This window comes from Paramisgurnus dabryanus, chromosome 7, assembly GCF_030506205.2.
Source record: "Paramisgurnus dabryanus chromosome 7, PD_genome_1.1, whole genome shotgun sequence".
In the NCBI taxonomy this organism is placed as follows: Eukaryota; Metazoa; Chordata; class Actinopteri; order Cypriniformes; family Cobitidae; genus Paramisgurnus; species Paramisgurnus dabryanus.
This window is the reverse complement of record NC_133343.1, coordinates 48142973-48163350: the sequence shown is the minus strand read 5'-3', so window position 1 is coordinate 48163350 and position 20378 is coordinate 48142973. Positions and strand designations below refer to the sequence as shown.

At 38.2% G+C, this 20378-nt stretch overlaps 1 protein-coding gene and 1 long non-coding RNA gene across 2 annotated transcripts in view; one reads left to right on the top strand and one right to left on the bottom strand.

Annotated features, from left to right (window-relative positions):
* The window catches only part of LOC135735394 (uncharacterized), a 32885-nt gene extending 24016 nt beyond the window's left edge, over nucleotides 1–8869 (top strand). The window contains exons 6-12 of the mRNA XM_065253850.2: nucleotides 4220–4417; nucleotides 4514–4600; nucleotides 5667–5920; nucleotides 5998–6126; nucleotides 7421–7561; nucleotides 8443–8557; nucleotides 8649–8869. Coding sequence (XP_065109922.1) covers nucleotides 4220–4417; nucleotides 4514–4600; nucleotides 5667–5920; nucleotides 5998–6126; nucleotides 7421–7561; nucleotides 8443–8557; nucleotides 8649–8869 — 1145 coding nt within the window. The remainder of the gene's footprint in view (nucleotides 1–4219; nucleotides 4418–4513; nucleotides 4601–5666; nucleotides 5921–5997; nucleotides 6127–7420; nucleotides 7562–8442; nucleotides 8558–8648) is intronic.
* A 476-nt stretch (nucleotides 8870–9345) lies between these two features.
* Nucleotides 9346–17569, bottom strand: LOC135735395 (uncharacterized). The gene is made up of 7 exons (XR_010527550.1): nucleotides 17231–17569; nucleotides 13576–13709; nucleotides 12769–12811; nucleotides 12191–12338; nucleotides 10878–11126; nucleotides 9678–9938; nucleotides 9346–9486 (listed from the first exon to the last, which is right to left on the bottom strand). It is a non-coding gene; the product is annotated as an uncharacterized lncRNA (long non-coding RNA).
* Between the last annotated feature and the right edge of the window lie 2809 nt (nucleotides 17570–20378).

Here is a 20378-nt window from a genome sequence, read left to right as displayed (position 1 = left end):
CATATCATGCTAAGACATTACCATATTAATTAATTTTTATGCATTTGGCGTTTTGCAGGTCTACACTGAAAAAACAAACATACCACTCAGAAACGTCCATTGACAATCTCCAAACAATAAGTTGTTCCTCAAAATCTGTATTTTCATCTGATACAGACTCAAACATGAGTGGATGACATCAGAGTACCGCGAGAGCGATTTAAAACCAACCTCCTCCGCTTTATTTCTCGCGGTACTCTGATGTCATCTGCTTGTCGGTTCTTGTGGCGCTGCGTAAAGTTGACCACACCTAAAAAATGTACTGCTAAACTCGACAGAAATGCTCTACCAGCACCTCCTTTATTAATTTGTATAGCAGGAAAAGTTCTATTTTACTTCTCAGCGTGATAAATAGCTTACAAGGTTTGGTGTGTGAGCGTGTGAACTGACAGAAATGCGTCTGTCTCATGGTGATTGCGTGGGACTTAAGAGCCTAGGTTATATCAACATATGTCAAATTAAGTTACCTGATATCCACTTAATTTTATAAGTTATAAACATTCATTTAAAATAACATACAGCGTATGTATTAGGCCTATTTGCTTAAATTACATTTTAACAAAGAAACTGCAAGGGTTGATATTAAAACCCAACACGCTGGTGAAAACTGGATAAACCGGTTTTCTTTGATGAGGTGATCGATTAGCATTGGGGGTTGGCAAAGAATTGGCAGACCTAGGGGTGGGTGGTTTTTAATTTCTTGACTCTCTGTCACTGGTAGCTGCTAAAACAAGCAGCTAAACCATGTACAATTAATTACATTTTGGAATTAACTTCCTTCATGTCTTTTTATTTATACACTGTAAAAAATATTTTCTGAATTTTTAAGTAAAGTTAGCATTAAATATGTTTTACAAACAATTGGTTTACAAACTCTGGGATGTTTGTGATTATCATCATTCAGAAAAGTGGTGCTTGTGTTTAGACTCGTGTTTTACGTGATTAAATCAGGAAGATTACATTAGTTTCTTTTCAGTGTAGAACAGTTTGTAATCAAAATGCAAAAATATAGTATATTTATAAACATCACTGAAACAAAGAGTGAATTAAAATTAAAAAAGTAATAAAGTTAAAGCTGCTGATAATTTTGTTTATATTTACTAGCATTTTCTGAGTGAAAAATGTTTAGATTTTGTTAAGTAGCCTAAATCCTACTCCAATTTATTTCAGTGTAGGTTTCTCATTTTTATCAGCTTTCTTTTGCTTTTCAAAGGGCCGTCTACCTTTGCTACCGCCAGTGCTTTAATGTGGGCCGGTAGGCGCCAGTACTCAGTACCGCCACTTCCAAATATAGCTCTTGAGCGTACCACCGCCTCTCCCTGCGCCCAGAACGTACTTCTAGCGTATAAGAACGCTCATTTGCACATCTGTTTAAATCAGAGGCTTAATTTAATTATTTGGCTGCGCTGCCGCTTTTCAAAGCGCCCTTCACAATGCAAGCTACCTAATTCGTCCCACCGAGAGCAGAGACTACATTACCCATACACCTTTGAGTTTTACAAGTTAAAAGCGCATGCGTAGCTTTTGCTGCTGTCAATAGGCTTGTTCGACTTCATGCGGCGCCCCGAGAATCGACAGCCAGAAGACGTCACAGTATCGCGAGAGCGAGGCGAAATATGATTTCTTGAATCATTCTCGCCGTACTCTGACGTCATCCGGCTGTCGGCTCCTGCGGCGCCGCACGAAGTCGAACAAGCATACCGTTAATAACGTGGTTTGGAGAGGTGTGTGAAACGCGCAACCATAGCTGCTCTGTTAAAATGAAAATACAATGAATACTTAATATGCCCTCCTGGTTTTAGACTCTGAGGAGTAAAAGAACAAGGTCAGAATCAGAGGACTCTCGCTGGCTGACATCCCAACAAGCCAGAATGATATCGCTGCAGGTCAGATGCAAGCTTTTTCCAATACCCTTCTGTAGGTACGTGACAATCTCTGCTGTCGCGGCTGTCAGCTTGGTTCCCCTCGACGCAACTTCGGATTTCCTCAGACGATGTGCAGTGTAAAAACATTATTGAAATTGTATTATACATACTTGCTAAACTACAAGTGAACGAAATTTCAATGAATTTGAACGACGCGCACAGGAGTTTTACCACACGCAAAATGGAAAACAATGGGACAAAATAAAGTGATGACTTTCGAGTTTCAAATGGCCAATATTCTGTTATTCTTGAACCCATAGACATGGTCTTGGTGTCCAGAGAGTATCTTTGCCCGACAGCGACAATATGTTATTAAAAATAAATCACATCATTATGGATATATATATGTTTGAATATATATGTTTGAGAATGCTTATCAGTACTTTTTTGTTTCTTAAACTTTAAAGATGAATATTCTCCTTTAGAGATGGGCAATTTTCAGCAATAGCACATTATATTCAAATTTTTGAGCTCATAAAAAATATTTTTTCGCTTATTTAAATGACTTTTTTATGTTTTTATGCACGTTTAGTTTTGGTGCAATTTCATCAAAAGCTTGTAATTAGGAAATACACACAACATGCTTAACGTGTATTTTCTATATGTTAAAAATGTTGTAAAAATTGCGTATTCTTATATAATAAGAATAACAATATGATATATTTATATTGCGCTCAAAATGATTTAGAAATGGAAAAAGGAATTCTTCTCAACTACCACCAATAAAGTTTTAAAATTCTTCTTTAGAAAAACGGCATTTAAACCCACGTGCACCGAACAAGAAAACGTATGCTTACATACAGTCCGTGTATGATATCTTTTTTATTTAGTTTTACATATTTTTATTTATATGCATTTAATAATGGTCTACCGTAAGGTCATAATGTACACACTGTTAAAAATGATTCAGTGGCTTTGTAAATATCTCTAAAATAAATGATTAAAGTAACTTAATAAAATCTCTTAATGCAGTTATGCGATTTTTTTAGTTGGAAAACAAATTACTAAAAATAGAACAGATATTTTGTGTAAAATGTACATATATATTTGATGTATACACCTTAATAATATAAGTATTACATTAACAGATTATTTTAGTCAATATATTTAAAAAGGTCAGAGTAATATATTTAAGTTTTTAAAACTGTAATAATTGCATATTTCAAATTATTATTATTTATATTTGACATCAAAAATGTGTAAGTTTTACGCCTAACTTGAAGTATGATTTACTTATATTTTCACATTGATATTAATTGAGTAAATGTAGGCAAAAAATTAATTAATAATAAGTAGAAAAAATGTCAATTTTAAACAATCACATAGCCAACGGTTTTTAATCAGCAACAAAGAAACTGCGCATTTTGCCGATGACAAACACATCAGAAACTCCTCGAATTTATGAATATTTACACTCACAATATGATTTTATTTCCTTAGTACAAAAGTATAACATATTATACAAATTCTCAGTGAAATGTATTAAACACCAATGCATACTTTTATCGTGTTTCATACCATGTAAAGGGAAACATAATAATATAAAAAGTAGCCTACTGTTCAGTAATGCAGAAAAGCTCACCACAACCATGTTAAAGCTATTAAAACGTTCAGATGCAAAAATGAACTAAATGTAAAATTAGATAAACTAGTTAATGATATTGAGTAAATGCGCTCGGTCTCTTCAAAGGTCTTCGCGAATTATTTTGTTATAAGACTCGATTATCATACATCACATCTCTTCTACTGTAAGTACACGGAAAAAATAAGACAAATGATGCGCGTTTGAGTCGGATTTTTATGAAGAATATGTGACTGGCAAAAGAAAACTTCGCCAACAAAATGTTTGCCAAAAAGCATGCATTTGTATGACATCAAAGTCTATCGCCTAAACATCGATAATCCGTGTCATGTTACTTCAATATCATACAGTATACGCTCAGCATGAAGTCGAGCACACACATTGTCGTCAGTATGGCCTACAAGAAACACGCCTGCCCTCTACAGGTTTTTATATTTCCTGCGTCCCCCACCGAACCCCCCTTTTGCGGGATCTCGCAGAATTTCGGAAGTCTCCGCGGCATTCTGGTCTCAGAGACGCGCATTTTTAAAGGCCACATCTGTATACTAGTTTTTATATCGTACAAAAGATATTTATCACAAAGTATAAAAAACAGTTAATCTGTCAGGGATACACAATTAAAATTGTTTTGAAGTTTCTCTCTTATATTATTTTTTTGTTGACATTTTCATAGAATGGAAGACAGAGCCTGACCTGGAAACAGCTGCCCAGATGTTTCGAAGACAGATCCTAAAAAATGCAGAGTACAAACCAGACCTAGTTGTTACACTAGATCTGCACTCCTGTGAAGAGGATCGTGAGCGAGATATGTTAGCTTTCTATAAACGTCCAAATGTTGATTGGTCTAGTCCATTTACTGTAAAACTTAAAGGTATGTTTATATAGTTACAATGATCAGTATTGCAGCTAAAACTAACTGATTTTCTGCCTTTGAGAATTACTACATATGTAATCTGTTTTACAACAGGAGATGCAGCATTAGGGGATGGAGTAACACGGCACTTTTTCACATTGGTAATGGAGAAACTCCACAATGGATTTGAGCTTAACATTGGTGAGTAATAGTTCCAACACTACTGCAGAAGATCTAGCTATAGAGTTAAGGAGAATATGTGTCAATATACTTAAACATTTTAAATAGACTTTAAATAAACTATTTTTTCACTTCAGTTTGAGTTAAAAATATTGTGAAATGGAGTATTTAAATCCATTGAAAATTAGAGTTTTAGACTTACTATTGATTGAACTAAACTTACTACAAGTTACAAGAAACTATTATTGAAGTAATCGATTTGTATAGAATTACAGGCAAAGCCTTTAGTCACACCACTAGGTTGTCATGTTTGCAAAGCCTCCGGGCAGGTATTACAGTCATGCAAGGCTAAGTCCTATCTAGGTGAATGGGGAAGACAGACATCTCTAAAACATGCAAAAACCAATATACACAGGTTGTCAAGCACCTCCTAACTTTATAAAGGGAGTGCAGAATTATTAGGCAAGTTGTATTTTTGAGGATTACTTTTGTTATTGTACAACTACAGTGCTCTTGGTCAATTCAAAATGTTAACAAACCCTCAAACCTGAACATTTAAGTAGTAAAAGTGAAATTTTGGCTTTCTTAAGAGAATATTTAATTGACTTTTTAAACTGGTTCAAGTATATAGGGCTTAATACCTCTACTGACCATTACTGAGATCTTGCTTCATGTGAGATTTCTGTGGCTGGAAAGGGTGTGTGAGCAAGCTCATTTTCATTTTAAATGACATACAATAACAATGCATTTTTGCTTGCACCAAAAAAGTAGCACGTTTTACCAGCTATAATAAATTATCTGTGGGGTAATTTGATCTAAACCTTCTCACACACTCTGGGGACACCAAAGACCTATTTTACATGTTGTAAACAGGGCCATAAGAGGCCACCTTTAACTGTAAAGGGACTTCTGTCACCACAGTGACCATATTGTGTGTTGCATTGTCCCTATTCATAGTAATAAATGAGTGCTCAATCTTATTATATCCAGTATCTTTGAAATGGGTATCCATTCGTAGGAGTACCTTTTCCCCTGAATGTGATGTTTTATTAACAGTTAAGTGTTGTATTTGTTGAATATTTTTCAGATAGTTGTGGTAAAACACTGTTCTTCAATGGAGTTGATGATCACAAGGTTCCTTCTACATCTAGAGCACTTTTGGATGGTGACCTATTCAGAGTCGTGGGAAGAATGATTGGACATTCATTTATTAATGGAGGTCCACTGTATTCTGGAATTAGTCCCGTCTTTTTCCCCCTTTTAAGTAACAAGAAGGATGAAACTCCAATTCTGGAGTTGAAGGACTGTCCTGATACAGATGTGATGGAAGTTGTATCTCTTGTATGTATATTGTTTATCCTTTTTAAAATTCATAAAACACCAAATACATTTTAAGTCATACTTTGTTTCAATCATAGCTGGAAAGTCAGAATCAATTAAATCAAAATGAAATGGACAGCATCAACAACTTGGCCATCGGCTGGGATCTGCCAACAGTCAGAAAAACCAACAAAAGGTGGTTGGCAGAAACCATTCTACACCATGGGGTATGTTATTTGTTGCCATTATAGAAGAATCTGTCAGGCACAAGAAAACAGAAGAGATCCCAATGCAGTAAACAGAAGGTTTTATTAACAAATAACGTGGGTAAACAGACAATAGCGCGTCTGGGCATAAAGCCACACCAGGGCAGACGGCTGAGGCGGGGAGCACACACAAGCACCGGGGAGGAGAGCCACACACGTTCGGGCTCCGGCCAGACAGCGAACGGTGGGAGAGAGTATATGTGGGGGCCAGCCACAAAAGGCCAGGAACAGGGAGACAAAACCGGCTACAGGCACTCGAGGCAGATGGGAAGATGAGATCCTGCGGTGAGCAGTGAGAGAGAGAGCGTTAGTGGTGCTGAAGGGAGAAGCCGTGCAGCTTCAGTGCTGAAGGACCCTCCTACTGGACAGCGGCAATGCCGCGGCGAGTGTGCGCTGCTGTAAGCACAAAAGGCAGTCAATAAAACAGGCAGGCAGTTAGCAGGCAGAAGGAGAGTGGTCCATAACTGGTGAGTGAGAAACAGTCTCTGAGAGCCGTTGAGTAATCAGAGTCCACAGAAAAACTCCCGGGTAGCAGAGAGCACAGACTGGGGTAGGAGCGATAATTCCACAACAAGAAACAGACACAAAACACGACTAGGAACTAGCGTAGCTAGAAATGGCGAGAACATACACTGTGACAGACGAGTATAAAGACAAACGGACTTGCAAAGACACACTAGACACACAGGGATTAAATACACAGATCAGACGAGAGGATAACAAGCAACAGGTGAGGAAGACGAGAGGAGGCAATCACACTGAACAGGAACACCTGTGAGGGAAGCACACGTGAACCTGTAAAACACATACAAACACAAGACAACCACAATACCAACAAGACAAAACCATAAATATATTTATATATATATAAATATATATATGCATGAAAACAGAACACTAGACTAAACAAGACATAAAAACAAAGACTGGAAAATGCAAGGGAGCGGGGAAAAATAACACACAATGACAAGAGAATACAAGGGAGCGGGGAAAAGTCACAAGACACGGGAAAAACGTGGTCTGATATGACAATACCAAAACCACGTTCTCCCACACAAAACATTGTACTGTCAGGACCCTGCCATACACAACTAGATATAATTACCAAACCAGATTATGGCAGAGTCCTCACAGAATCTTCTTAATTACAGCAAAGCCTTAACAACTACATAAGATACAATAGGTGTTTAGGTTGAAAGCTATATCTTATTTGTCATGCATTACATATGCCATATTACACATGACTTGTTTCTAGGTTGTTGGTCGGCGTGAAAAACAGATTTCACAGATGCGGAGAGGACTCAAAGAGACTGGTGTATTGAGAATGATTAAAGAACGACCCGATTTAATTGGAGTACTGTTTCCTCGATCTTCTGCGCTAGTGCTGGAACCAGAGGTAAATCATTCTTCCATGGTTTCATAAACAAGGTTTAAGGCTAGTCCTAGACTAAAACACATGTTTGAGCTGTCTCAACAGAAAATAAGTTGCACTGACAGATCTTAAATTATGCCAATTTCATCTTTATTAAAAGGGATAGTTTACCCGAAAATTCTGTCATTTGCTCACTTTCATGTTGTTACAAACCAGCATAAATGTCTATGTTCTGATGAGCACAAAGGAACATATTTTGAGGAATGTTTGTAACCAAACCGTTTATGGACCCCATTTACTTCCATAGTATTCTTTTTTTCCTATGATGGAAGTCAATGGGGTCCACAAACGGGGTTTGTTTAAAAACATTCCTCAAAATATCTTCCTTTGTGTTCATCTGAACAAAGACATGCTGGCTTGTAACAACATGAGAGTGAGTAAATGACAGAATTTTCATTAACTTTCATTTCAACTATCCCTTTAAATGCCTAGTCCTGGCTTTAGCTAAGCTTTGTCTGTGAAACCTGGCCTATATGACTTCAACTTTATTCCAGTAAATAAAATGTGCTTTGAAAGGCTTAAACTACATTACACAAGTGAGTTAAAAGGAATATTGCATTTATTACTCTTTTTAGTTAGAGTATCATTGTTTCTCTTAGTCAGTTTGTCAAACACACAGTTATATTTCTGTTGTGGCTATCACATTGAGTGAGATGGTGCTTATTGTGTGCCTCATTGTCTGTGCATACATCATTGTACGTTTTGGCATTGACTTGTCGATTATGTAGTCTTCTGTATTAAATTAAAATGATGGGCCAATTAGTGGATGAAGTTTAAAGGTGAAATATATTTAGTTTTTGCTGACCTGTGTTTAGAATTGTATTTAATGCTCTGGTTTGCATTAGATGATACTTAGGAGAATTATCTGGCCAGAACCTGACAGTGACCAAGATGAAGCCCATTTCAACTTGGAACAATCCTGTGATGTTACAGCCTTCTTACGTGAATATATTCAAACAGGTAAAAATTAGATGTGGGGTTTTTTTAAATTCATGATTACCTATGTAGAAGTGATGTAATTGAAAATATTATATTGACCCAACTGTTGCAGGATCACCTGCAGAACTTTGTGAGCTGGTTAAGTTCTGGACAGGCTGGGCTGTTCTCCCTCAACACCTGTACGTTGAAGTATCGCCTGACCTCTCATTTCCAGTCGCTTCAACCTGCCTCACAACATTAAAACTTCCTTTAAAATGCAAAACCTTCCTTGGATTTACCCAAGCTATGAGAGCAGCCGTTTCATCCACAAAGTTTGGCTTTGGACTGGTCTGAGTTGTTATATTTAACGATGTGTTCGTGTTAAGGTATTAGCATGTTTGAACAAAAGAAAAATGACATGTTTGTTGACAATTCAGTTTATTACTTTCAATTTTACATAAATTTTAACAATTGCTACGTAAAATGGTAGCGGTATTCTTAATTTCTCATGTTGATAATGCATGTTCTTAAAAGAAGAAAAGTTCTCTTGCATATGGAAAATCAAGTGTAACTTATTGATTTTCAACCCACTTTTGTATTGTTCCAGCATTGCTATAGAGGTTAAGGAAAGTTAAAATTAAATTCTTAGAACAACTTTCTCCAAAGGCCTGTTGTAGGTCTGGCATTTTGTATGTGACATGAAAATAAAAAGTCATAAAAGGAATGTTAGTTGATGGTGTCAGTCTGTATATTAACAACTATAAAATCTAATCTCTAAGAATCTCTGTCAGTTGTTCTACTGTGGAACTGTAAACATTCACTGAGTTATTGAGGGAAACGTCCCATTTGGGTAAGCTTGCAATCTCCTCTGCAGTGAGATCTCGTTGCAACTGGACATCTGGGATTACAACACTGTCTGCATCTTCCATGGCATGCGGTCCATTCCAGTCAATGCCGTAGTCATCATTCACCTTAAAAATATAAAGACAAACATTTATAGACCATTTTGACGAACCTAATTGTGACTGTAATTATGTGGGAAACTATAAAATATAAATGGCGTCCTTTATTATAAATACTGTAAATGTAAAAGAAAAGTGTTTTCCCAATGAATATTTTTATATTTGCCATAAGGTTATTTGGTTTAAATGTGGACACATACACTCTCTGGATCATCCTCAGCATGTCTATTTAGCAGCCAAAGTTGATAAGGAGACCGGCTGTTCTCTGTTCTCAGTCTGTGAAAGTTCCATGCATCTTTGAAAGTGTTCAGTTGATGCTGTAATTGGGGGAGAAATGTCCAGTGTAGTGCAAAAAGGTGGATCTCATAGGATTCAACATTCCATTTTCTTCAAAATGGTAAAACAGTGTGTGGAACAAATCAAGGACTTGTGTGTACACATCCCGCCAAAGACGTTCAATCCTAAAAAGCCAAAAAACAATAGATAAACAATCCATATCCTTTTTAATATAGACCCTGTCTGTCCTGTGTTCATTTAAATTTTAACTTTAACAAGGTGGAGTTGAAGAGCATCATAATTACTGTGAGAGTTTTTACTGTCAGTTGTAGGGGAAATGTAAGCTTTTAACTACATTTTAACTTTAAAGGAAAACACTGTTTTTCAACATTTTACTATGTTTTTACCTCAACGTATTAATGCATACCTAACTTTTTTCAATGCATGCACTTTTAATCTTTGTACAGCGCCTCATGAATGTGTTATGATTTAGCTAAACCGCATTCATTATTTTAGCATCCAAACAAAAGTTTTATTTTGTGCCACCAGACTTACTCGTGTAACTACTCATATAACAGTCTTTATATAGGGAAAACATGGTGTTTGTTGGCTTCTAAATTCATCCCTGTTTGGATCCATAGGAATTAATGAAGCTAGGCTAAATTATAACACATTCACGAAACACTGTGGTAAGATTAAAAGTGCACGCATTGAAAAAAGATAGGGATGTATTAATTAATCTAAGTTGAGGTAAGAACATAGTAAAATATTGAAAAATGGTGATGTTTTCCTTTATTTTGGGCGGGCAGCTGTGGCCTAATGGTTAATTTTATTTACACAACATGCAACAGCCAGTGCTACAGTCTCTCTCTCACACTGCTAAAATATGTGTATATATGTTTACAATTATTCTCGTCTGTTACCACAGCCATATTTTACTGGCCGGCACTATTTTTTAATTATTTGAATGCAACAACAATAAAATACACAATTTTGCATGTCTTCCACGCTAGGTTGTACACATGCTCTTTATGTGGCTAAAAAAAAACTTGCTATGGGTAAAAATGACAATTGAGCTTATTGTCTCTTGATTATCTTAAATCATAGAAGTAATTTTTTTTTACCGTTGATTATGAACACTTCTTCCTGTAATGTGAGAATTGCGGTTTTCACCACGATTCTGTATCATGAACTGTGCCACCTCAACGTTTTCTCCTCCTTTATCAGAGCGAACACGAGAAGGCAATCCATATTGCCTAACAGCACCAAGAAACGCATCCAGCACAGTAGTGGCACTGTTGTTGGTAGCAGCATTCAGAAAGACAATAAGACGACTAAAACCATCAATGCCTCCGTGAATCACGAATCGCCAGCTGATTTGAGACAAGAGAAAACAACACAAATCGTGAACTAGATTTTTGACTAGAAAATTTCCATGACTTTCTTGATAGCTTTTTGCTAAACTCAGTTTTGGTTACATAATGGTCAATGGAAAATGTATATCTACCAAGTTATTGAAAAAAAATAACCCAGACAGGGTGATCAGGGCCCCTACACGAAGCAGAGGGGTCTTGCATAATTCTAAATTAGTTTATTTCTGATAAGAACTGGCGCCAGCATTAAAGATAAAAGTGATGTGAATGTCAAGAACGAAAACCAATATTGTGACCTCTGCATTTAACCCATCCCAGTGAATAGTGAACAAGCAGAGCAAACTGTAAACACACACATGGAGCAGAGGGCAGCTATCACTGCAGCAGCCAGGGAGCAACGGTGGGTAACATGCGTTGATGAAGGGCTCACAACCAGACAGTTGTGAGACTCTAACCTTTGGGTTACAAGCTGTAACTATTAGGCAATGACTTCCAAGCACCAGAACAGTCAGGCACAAGAATCGTTTTCCCTCAACCTATAGTGAGAGTCTGAGCAATTTAAGCTCCCATAACTTTGTATATACAACTAATATACACTGACTGTGAATTTCTACATAAGACAGAAAATCGTGCATCTGAAAAAACATCCTGAAATGTAGAAAAACATTGTAAATATCACCTGGAAATAATATAGCTGTACAAAAAACTAATATTTATATTCATAAAAACAAGTTCTGTATTTCTATTACTGTACCATATATTATTTAAATATATTTTCTACTTTATATCGTTTTATCTCTTTTTGCTGTGTAAATCCTAAAAACCACTGTAAAATGTGTACCTCATGTTTGTCTGTATTCACCCTGGAAGCTCCTGTCACAACAAACCTCAAGAATGTTGTAACTGACCAGAATAAAGTAGTATAGAGCACTGTGTAATTAAGCATTTTAAATATTTTGTTCCATATAATTTAGGAAACAGCATGACACTTCAAATATCTTTTGAAAGAAATAAAAAAAACTAGGTGGTAGATAAGTGTTGCATCAAATGATTAAAATAATTACCGTATCAATTTATGATTTCCATCTATATGCCACATTGAATTCGGACCAGGAACGGAGTACTGTCTGCGATGAAGCGTGCGGTTTGCCAGGGCTCGAAGCTGCGTTCCCTCTGGGTCCACTCTTTGTAAGGATTCACGTACCCTATAAACTTCAGATGATGAGATGATTGCATTTATTTGCCTTGAATAAATAGGGGTTGGATGAAATCTCTGTTGCTTAATGTAATATACAATATTTAAAAAAAAGAGATTTACTGAGATCAATAAAACAGAAGTCGCTAATTGAACAGCTCAAATGCAAAAGCCCTCCTTCAAAAATTAGGTGATTTTAACCGAAAGCTCTCAGAACGTATTATAGGTTAATCAAATTCTTTCGCTTTAAATCCACAAGTCATTCAGAAATACTGGTTTGTTTGGCAGAATCCATAAAGAGTCTATTAATAATACTCATTTACAAAAACAAGCATTTGAACTCCTCAATTTTTGACATTTTAACATCATCATGCATTATCTTTTCTAACTACAAGGTCTTTAGTTAAGTTTATAAATTAAGAAAAACATTTGTTACAATTTTCTTACAATGTATTTTTCAAATCCCATTGGCTTGTTTGTTCTTCAGAACCTAAACAGAGAATTTTTTTAATACTGTTAAGGATTTGGTTGTTTACAACAATAGTGGATGGATTGTGACTGGATAGTGTATTGCAGTGGTTCCCAACCTTTTTCACTTCAAGGCCCCCTCGTTGCCCACAACAATGCAAAAATTTTAATGCTTGTTTATATTTAACAATTTTAAATCATCATGAGGCCCCCTTGAAAATCTGCTGAGGCCCCCCCTGTGTGCCCTGACCGCCTGGTTGGGAAACACTGGTGTATTGGATTGTAGTGAATTGGCTTTATTGAACTTTCAAAAGGACACAAACACATCTGTGTGACTCATGTTTTTGTTCAAACTATAAATGTCTAATGTATAGTAATCAAAATTAAACTATTCAAAGGCTAGTGCAGCCTTTTTTAACTGCAGTCCCCTGACCCTTCTCCAAAAATGTTTTAGACGTCTCCCTATAAAAATGCCTGATTCAACTCATCAGCTTGTTGGTGTGTAAATAAGGAAAACAGGATTATTCTACTTCAGCAGCAGATCGGTATGCTTTCAAATCGTTCTTGTGATACTGCAATGTCATGCACTGTTTGTTTTGCGCACCCACATGAATAAGCGCAAGAATTTAATGCCAGAGGACTGTTTGGTTGAAGTTTCCATTGTTTATATAAAGAGACAACAAAAAAGTTTTGGGATGGGGTTGCAAGGACTGGAGTTGATAAACAATGATCTAGTGCACCTATAGACAATCTAAGTCTGCCATAGGTCTTACAGGTCAAACTTACACTGAATCAAATGTCCACGTGCTTGGAGAAAAGCCCTCATCATACGATATCCACACCGTGGGTGCTCCCTTTGAATTTCCATGACCAAACTGTCCAGTTCTGTGTTGTCAATACGAGAGTACACATCTTGACCTCTGTAGATAAGGTAAACAACAATTGAAAAGAATCTTGTAAATACCCTATAAACAGGCATTTGTGAAGATTCTCAATTATTTAAGTCACATCACAATGTAAGGTTATGGAATCTTTCTCTAACAAAATTCTGAAGCATACTGCAATATTTAGTATAGTTTATCAAATTACTATACCGCATCTTACAAATGTGAGAACACCCCTCAGTTTTCAGCAACCATTTAAGTATATCTTCTCATGGAATTCTTGCTAATAAAAATAAAGAAATACTCAAAATAATAAACTGAAATGCACAAATTAAACATGGATTTCAAATAAGCAACATTCTTGTTTTTAAGCATCTGTTAATAGCAAATCATATTGTATTCTTTCAATTCCCGTGAGCACAGTCTTTTTTAGTTTTTAAAAACAAACTTTAACCACGTATTCCTAATGTTATGTTCTGAGCCTCCGAGTTAAGGTTATCCATCATCCGTTTTTATAACATATGGGTGGCGAACGTCGGTCCTGGAGAGCCGCAGTCCTGCAGAGTTTAGCTCCAGCTCTAATCAAACACACCTGAACAGGTAATCAAGGTCTAAAGAGTTACTAGAAACCTTCAGACAGGTGAGGTTTAATCAGGGTTGGAGCTAAAAACTGCAGGGCTGCGGCTCTCCAGGACCGATGTTCGCCACCTGTTATAACAGATCACTGCATCAAAATAAAAGTCTCTTAGGAAAAATGTATTTAAAAGTCATTGGTTTCATTTGGCAATCTTTAAAGACACTGATGGTTGAGACACTGCATGGTTTGCTTTGACCCTGGCCCACACGTGTCACGCTAGGGCTGCACGATAAATCGCATGTGATTGTCACGCGCATCTGGTCAGTAATGCCGGTTCCTTGATTAGTAGTAAATCACCATCAGCTGTTTTCAGATGAAGCGGCATTTACTACACACAGCCGTAGTTCCCTGACAATCGGGGCAATTTCGCATTAATTATTGCAGACGTATGGCCTGCAATATGGCCCAGCTTGTCAGGGTACTACGGCTCTGTGTAGTAAATGTGGCTCCATCTGAAAACAGCTGATGCCGATTTACTACTAATCAAGGAACCGGCATTACTGACAAGATGTGCGTGGTATCGCGTGCGATTTATCGTGCAGCCCTGTCATGCGAAGCTGTGGGTGGGGCTACAAAAGTATTCAATAGGTGTGTTCGACTTCATGCAACGCTGCGCAGACCGATCGGCGGCTGACTTGAAGCAGTGCATTCCGGTTAGTAATTTTGTCCGACTTCAGCTGGCGCTCCAGTAGGGGTGGCACGGTCCATGAAAAAAATCCGAACCGTTCGGTTCGCTTGTCTCGGTTCGGAGCGCGTGTGTACCGCACGTTTCAACGGTTCATGGCATGCGCAATGTAGTCTCATGCCCTTTATGTGACCTCAGATAGCGTATTTCCCTTTCGCGCGAAAGAAGAGGTGACTGGTTTGGAGTATAAGTACTGCAGGTTATGTTACGTGTAGAAATGGCAAGTGGGAGAGAAAAGGAAGTCTGCCCGCAGTTGGAGGATGCGCCAGCGTCGTATAAGTTTGGTGTGTGGAAACATATTTTTATTTCATGTTACCTATGATGACAGCGGAAATAAAACAATAGATTGAACTGCAGTCTATGGGTTGAATGTGCTGGAACAGCTACAGGAGACCGCCTTCTCTCCGACCATTTATCTAATCTGAGGTACTGTTTTACGTCTTTAGCGCTATTTTTAGCCTTTCATTGATAAAATTAAAGCTGCTGATTTCCGCGTAGTTTCATTTTGCTAGCGTGTGAAAGTTGCGCGATCTTATTTCAGAAATTTCCCCTCAAAGTAATCAGGACAGAAGTAGTCAAAAGTGGACAAAAGAGACGGATTTAAATATTACAAGTGTAAAGGTTATGTTTCTCTCTCGTCCACATACGCTCTGCAGTATTAAAGCAGCCTCTCAGTGATAAATCTAAGAGCTAAACTGAAGTTGGCATTTTAATAAATGCAAGTTATCTTTGTGTGCTAAAAATCCAGATAAAGTTCATGTAGATGGAAATACACATTCTCTTTTTTGCCAAATAAATGAAAAGCATGTTGAAATCATCAATGTCTTCCCTTTTGCTGTTTCAAAATCTCACCTGGCTTTCCTCAGGGATGGTCCCAATAATGTGCTTAAAGTCAAATTCAGTTTGTGCATGATTACATGATATAACTTTTTTTTAATACTGTATCCTAAATTATGGATAATTAATACATTAATAAGATAATACATTTCTGGAGTGTTAAAAATTTAAAGAAAAAATAACAACAAGAACCGTACTGAACCGAGAACCGTGACCATAGAACCGTGATACGAACCGAACCGAGGGTTTTGTGAACCGTGCCACCCCTACGCTCCAGGCACGTGACTGTGTCATATGGTTTTTAAGTACCGCGAGAGCGTTTCAAGAGTAGCCGGCTAGCTCAGCCGGTGCAGCTTCTCCAGAGCGGCTGCACGGAGTTGTGATGACGTAACAGCTTTACGTGATTGGTCGCCTCACTGATGACAACGATCACGTGCGTTTCAAGTTTATTCCAACCTTTAGTTCCACTAATAAACATTATAAATTCATGTTTTAAAACAGGAAAAAACACTTTAATATGCTTAAATATGTTATATTGTGTCGTGTAATAAAATAAAAATGAAAATAACAAACTCTATTGGTATTTTAATAATATAGGCTTGTTTCTCGTTATTTTCAGGTATACAGTATGAACAGCAATTAAAATATTCGATATAAAATGTTTCTGGTTGCAACTTTTTATTAAAAGGTTTGTTTTTATCAAATTCAGCATCTAATTCACTTAATTTGCGATTAAAAACAAGGAAACACGGCGCACACGTCACTACAGCAAGCAGCAGGTGTCCGGCTTGAAGGCTCCGTCTTCAGTTCCTCCCTCGACTGCAAGCGGCAAACCTCGCCGATCGGTCTGCGCAGCGCCGGATGATCTCGAACACACCTATTATATTTTGGGTTTGGGGAGGTGTTTAAATTGTAATCTGACGTCATATTTCAGCACATTCCTGAATCGACTGTTTTAAGGGCTTGGTGCCAAAAACTGTTATTTTTCAGTAAGGAGGACGTTTTCAGTTCTCGAGCTTGCAGGATGTTCATTTAAGTATGATGACCTATTACATAACAGAATATCAAGTTAAAATTCAATTTTTGATTCACTGCCCCTTTAAATTTTTGCTTAGCGCACAGTTGTGATCCATGCTCGTCGTCTCCCCTCGTCTTTAGCAAACCGAAACTTTTTCCTTTTTTGTCTAAGTATTTGTTTCAGAGATCAGTTTAAGCACTAGCCAGACTGATAAATAAACACAGAAAGGATGTTCACTTTGGGACAGCTGCATAACGCGACAACGCACGTAAACCGTCTAATGTTACAGCAAATATATAAAGTATACACTTTGTTTACATATGGGTAACGTACAAATGTAAAAAAAATTTCAAAAAAATGACATTGTTGCTTAACGTTACCTCAGTTCGTACAGTTTCATTCTTCGAAGCACTGTCCATCGACTCACACCATACAAGGTCGCAATGTCTTTAACTGTTAAACCATAAGTAAGATATCCCTCTATGGCTTCGCCAGGGATTTCCACGGACGGTCTTCCCACTCCCCTAACCCGAGCTAATGATAACCGTTCCGCCGCCATTCTTAAGCGGTCAGATGCCAAATTGGTGTCAACATCTGATAAGGCAGACAACTCTCCGAGACGTTCTAATAAAGTAGTAGTTATATCGCGTGTAGATTCGTAATATTCTTCGGAAACATTGCCATTTATTTCTGCTTGCTCCACTTCATTTGCCAATGAATGTAACGCTGCAATAAGCTCTGCGGCCGCATCCACCATTTCTCCAACACCTCAAAGTCAATACACGACACGTGACAGGATGCTGTATGACGCGACGATTGACCGGCGGGGGGGTGGTCGGCCGAAATGCATTTTCAAATCCACATTGAATTTTGCTACAGCCATCGCGGGGGTTTCATGGAAATGTAATGTTTCGACGTCTTGACTGTGAGTGTCAATGCATTTCAAACTAAATACATTTAAATCACCATTTTGCTACCCAGTTTGAATGAGCAATTATTCAAATGCCAGTCCATTTCTGATAATGCATTTTGATGGTGTCGAAAAAGTATATTGGAATGTCAATGCTTTTGGCTCGGAATGCATTTTTAAATCCGTGTAGAATTTTGCTACATCCATCGCGCTTTTTGACAATGAAAATGCAATCCCAAGTTTCCCACCCGTAAATGTAAATTGTTACGGGAAAATGGTATTGTCTCTTTAAGAATGTGGGGCTTGTAGTGCAGACCGTGCTGAACTCTGGGTAATGTAGTCGGGGAGCGCTGTGTTCGCATGTGCGTTGTTGATAGTGATACACAGAGGGAAAATACGAGCTGTTTTCATGCTTATTTCAATTTTATTTGCAAGTTTTGCCCTGCCACCCGGGTGTTCAGATGATGTTAACCTGATAAGAAAACGATGGAGACTGTTTCGTTGGAAATAAAAATGTGCTTCGGAACAACGTTGTCTGCTCATCACTGCGTGTAAACAAACCCGAGTGAACTGTTACAACTACCGTCACGATAGCCGAGGCGGATGATAAAAAGGCAACATTGGGGGCACCGTCCGGGATCTCGCAGGTGGTGAGTTATATGGACATTTTTGATCGTCAAGACGAAGTTGTTCTGTCATATAGTGAAAAGATGAAGAAATTCTTCCATGTAAATACGAGTGGCTACGTGAGTCCTACAATGTCAACAGAGCATGACAAGAAACGAACGCCGATTTCATTTGTGGACTGGCTAAATGAACTGGATGCTCAAACATTAAACACTGTTAATAAAAATCCATTTAAGCAGGATTATAAACACACAGCATGCACGCAGCCAGTTGCAGTCACAATGCCCTCACATTCTTATAATCCATCTGGATCACAACAAACAGTAAGAGAAACTAACCCTTTTAAAAGTGTGATGGAAAATGAGGTTATACAGGATAGTGGATTTGACACACTTTGCTATGCGAGCACGCCAGCAAACTCAAACTTCCAACATGCTGGAAGCAAAGAGCAAACAGATAAACTTACATTTCAAGACACACCAAAAATGTATCACAAACTCTGCCAACATGCTACCTCTGCAGCTCAGCATTATGTACATGATGTTGAAAGTGATGGTGTGTATTTAAATGATGATGAACATTGTCTCCCTAAGCATAGACCCAGAATGTGTAGAAAGAAAAATCACCAGATGTTCTGTGATCTGTCATCAGACAGTGAGGGGGAATGCAGTACATTAAAAGAGAGAATTCCCACGCTTCGACCAGGTCAGTTTGATGGCTCCACTTCATGGAGAGAGTTTCTAAACCGCTTTGAAGATTGCGCCAGAGCTAATCACTGGTCTGATAGAACAATGACTGTGCAGATGAGGTTTTGTTTAGTAGGTGCAGCAGGAGCTGTGATTCACAAAAACCCCAGATCAGGTCGATGGAATTACGCTCGCATAGTGGAGGAAATGGAAGCTGCTTATGGCCCATCATCAGAACATGCTGCTGCTATTGGAATAGAGCTGAGACAGAGGGTTCGCAGAGCAGGTGAGCCACTTCATGTGCTAAGAGATGACATATATGAAAAAGTCTCCATTGTCTATGCAGATCGTACTGAGAAGGAGCAGGATTCTATCAGTGTTGAGGTGTTTACTAATGCTATGGGAGATGCTGATATTGTACAGAGACTGTTGGAAGAGCATCCGCGCACACTGGCTCGCGCCTATGAGATTGCACACAGGTATGAAACCACACGCCGCACAGCCGCTAGTGTAACACAACTCATGCAGTCTGCAGTAAGATATACAGAACGTAGAACTAGAGCGGCTGCAATCTGGGAATGCCCTGAACAAAATGAAAATGAAGAGGAAAATTCAGTTCATTCACACACAGACTGGAGACCAAAACACCCGAGACCACAGTTAAAGCCCCGACCACAAAAACTCTCTAAGCGAGGGAAAATTAATTGGGAAGAAATTATCTGTCACAATTGCCAGGGCATTGGCCATATGAGACGGGACTGTCCTTCACCTAGGCTTAACCTGCAGCACATAACTCCAGCCTTACCACAGCATTCAGAAACTCAACCGACATCTGAAGTTCTCAGAGTAAAAGGCAGTGGCCCTGAAATGTGTATATATGCACTGCTGTATAACATGGAAATATGTGCTCTTTTGGATAGCGGCGCTCGGAGAAACGTATTACCTCGCCGTTGCTACGAGACCATTACAGCTGATGTCAGACCACCACTTCAGCTATCAACCATACAGGCCCTGCAGGGAATAAGCTCTATGAATGTTGATGTTCTCGGTGAAGTCGACGTCCCCGTACAGATAGGAACTCACACAGTCAGTGTCAACTTTATTGTTGTAGATGTAATGGAGGACACAGAGGCCATTCTTGGACATCCGTTCCTAGAACAAGCCAGAGCACGTCTTGACTTTGGCCGTCAGAAAATCATACTTTTTGGCGAGCAAATACCTTACTTCACTCCAAAGAATAAACCTAAAGTGCACGTAGTGCGGATAACACGCACAACTGTTCTGGAAGCGGGACGTGAATATATC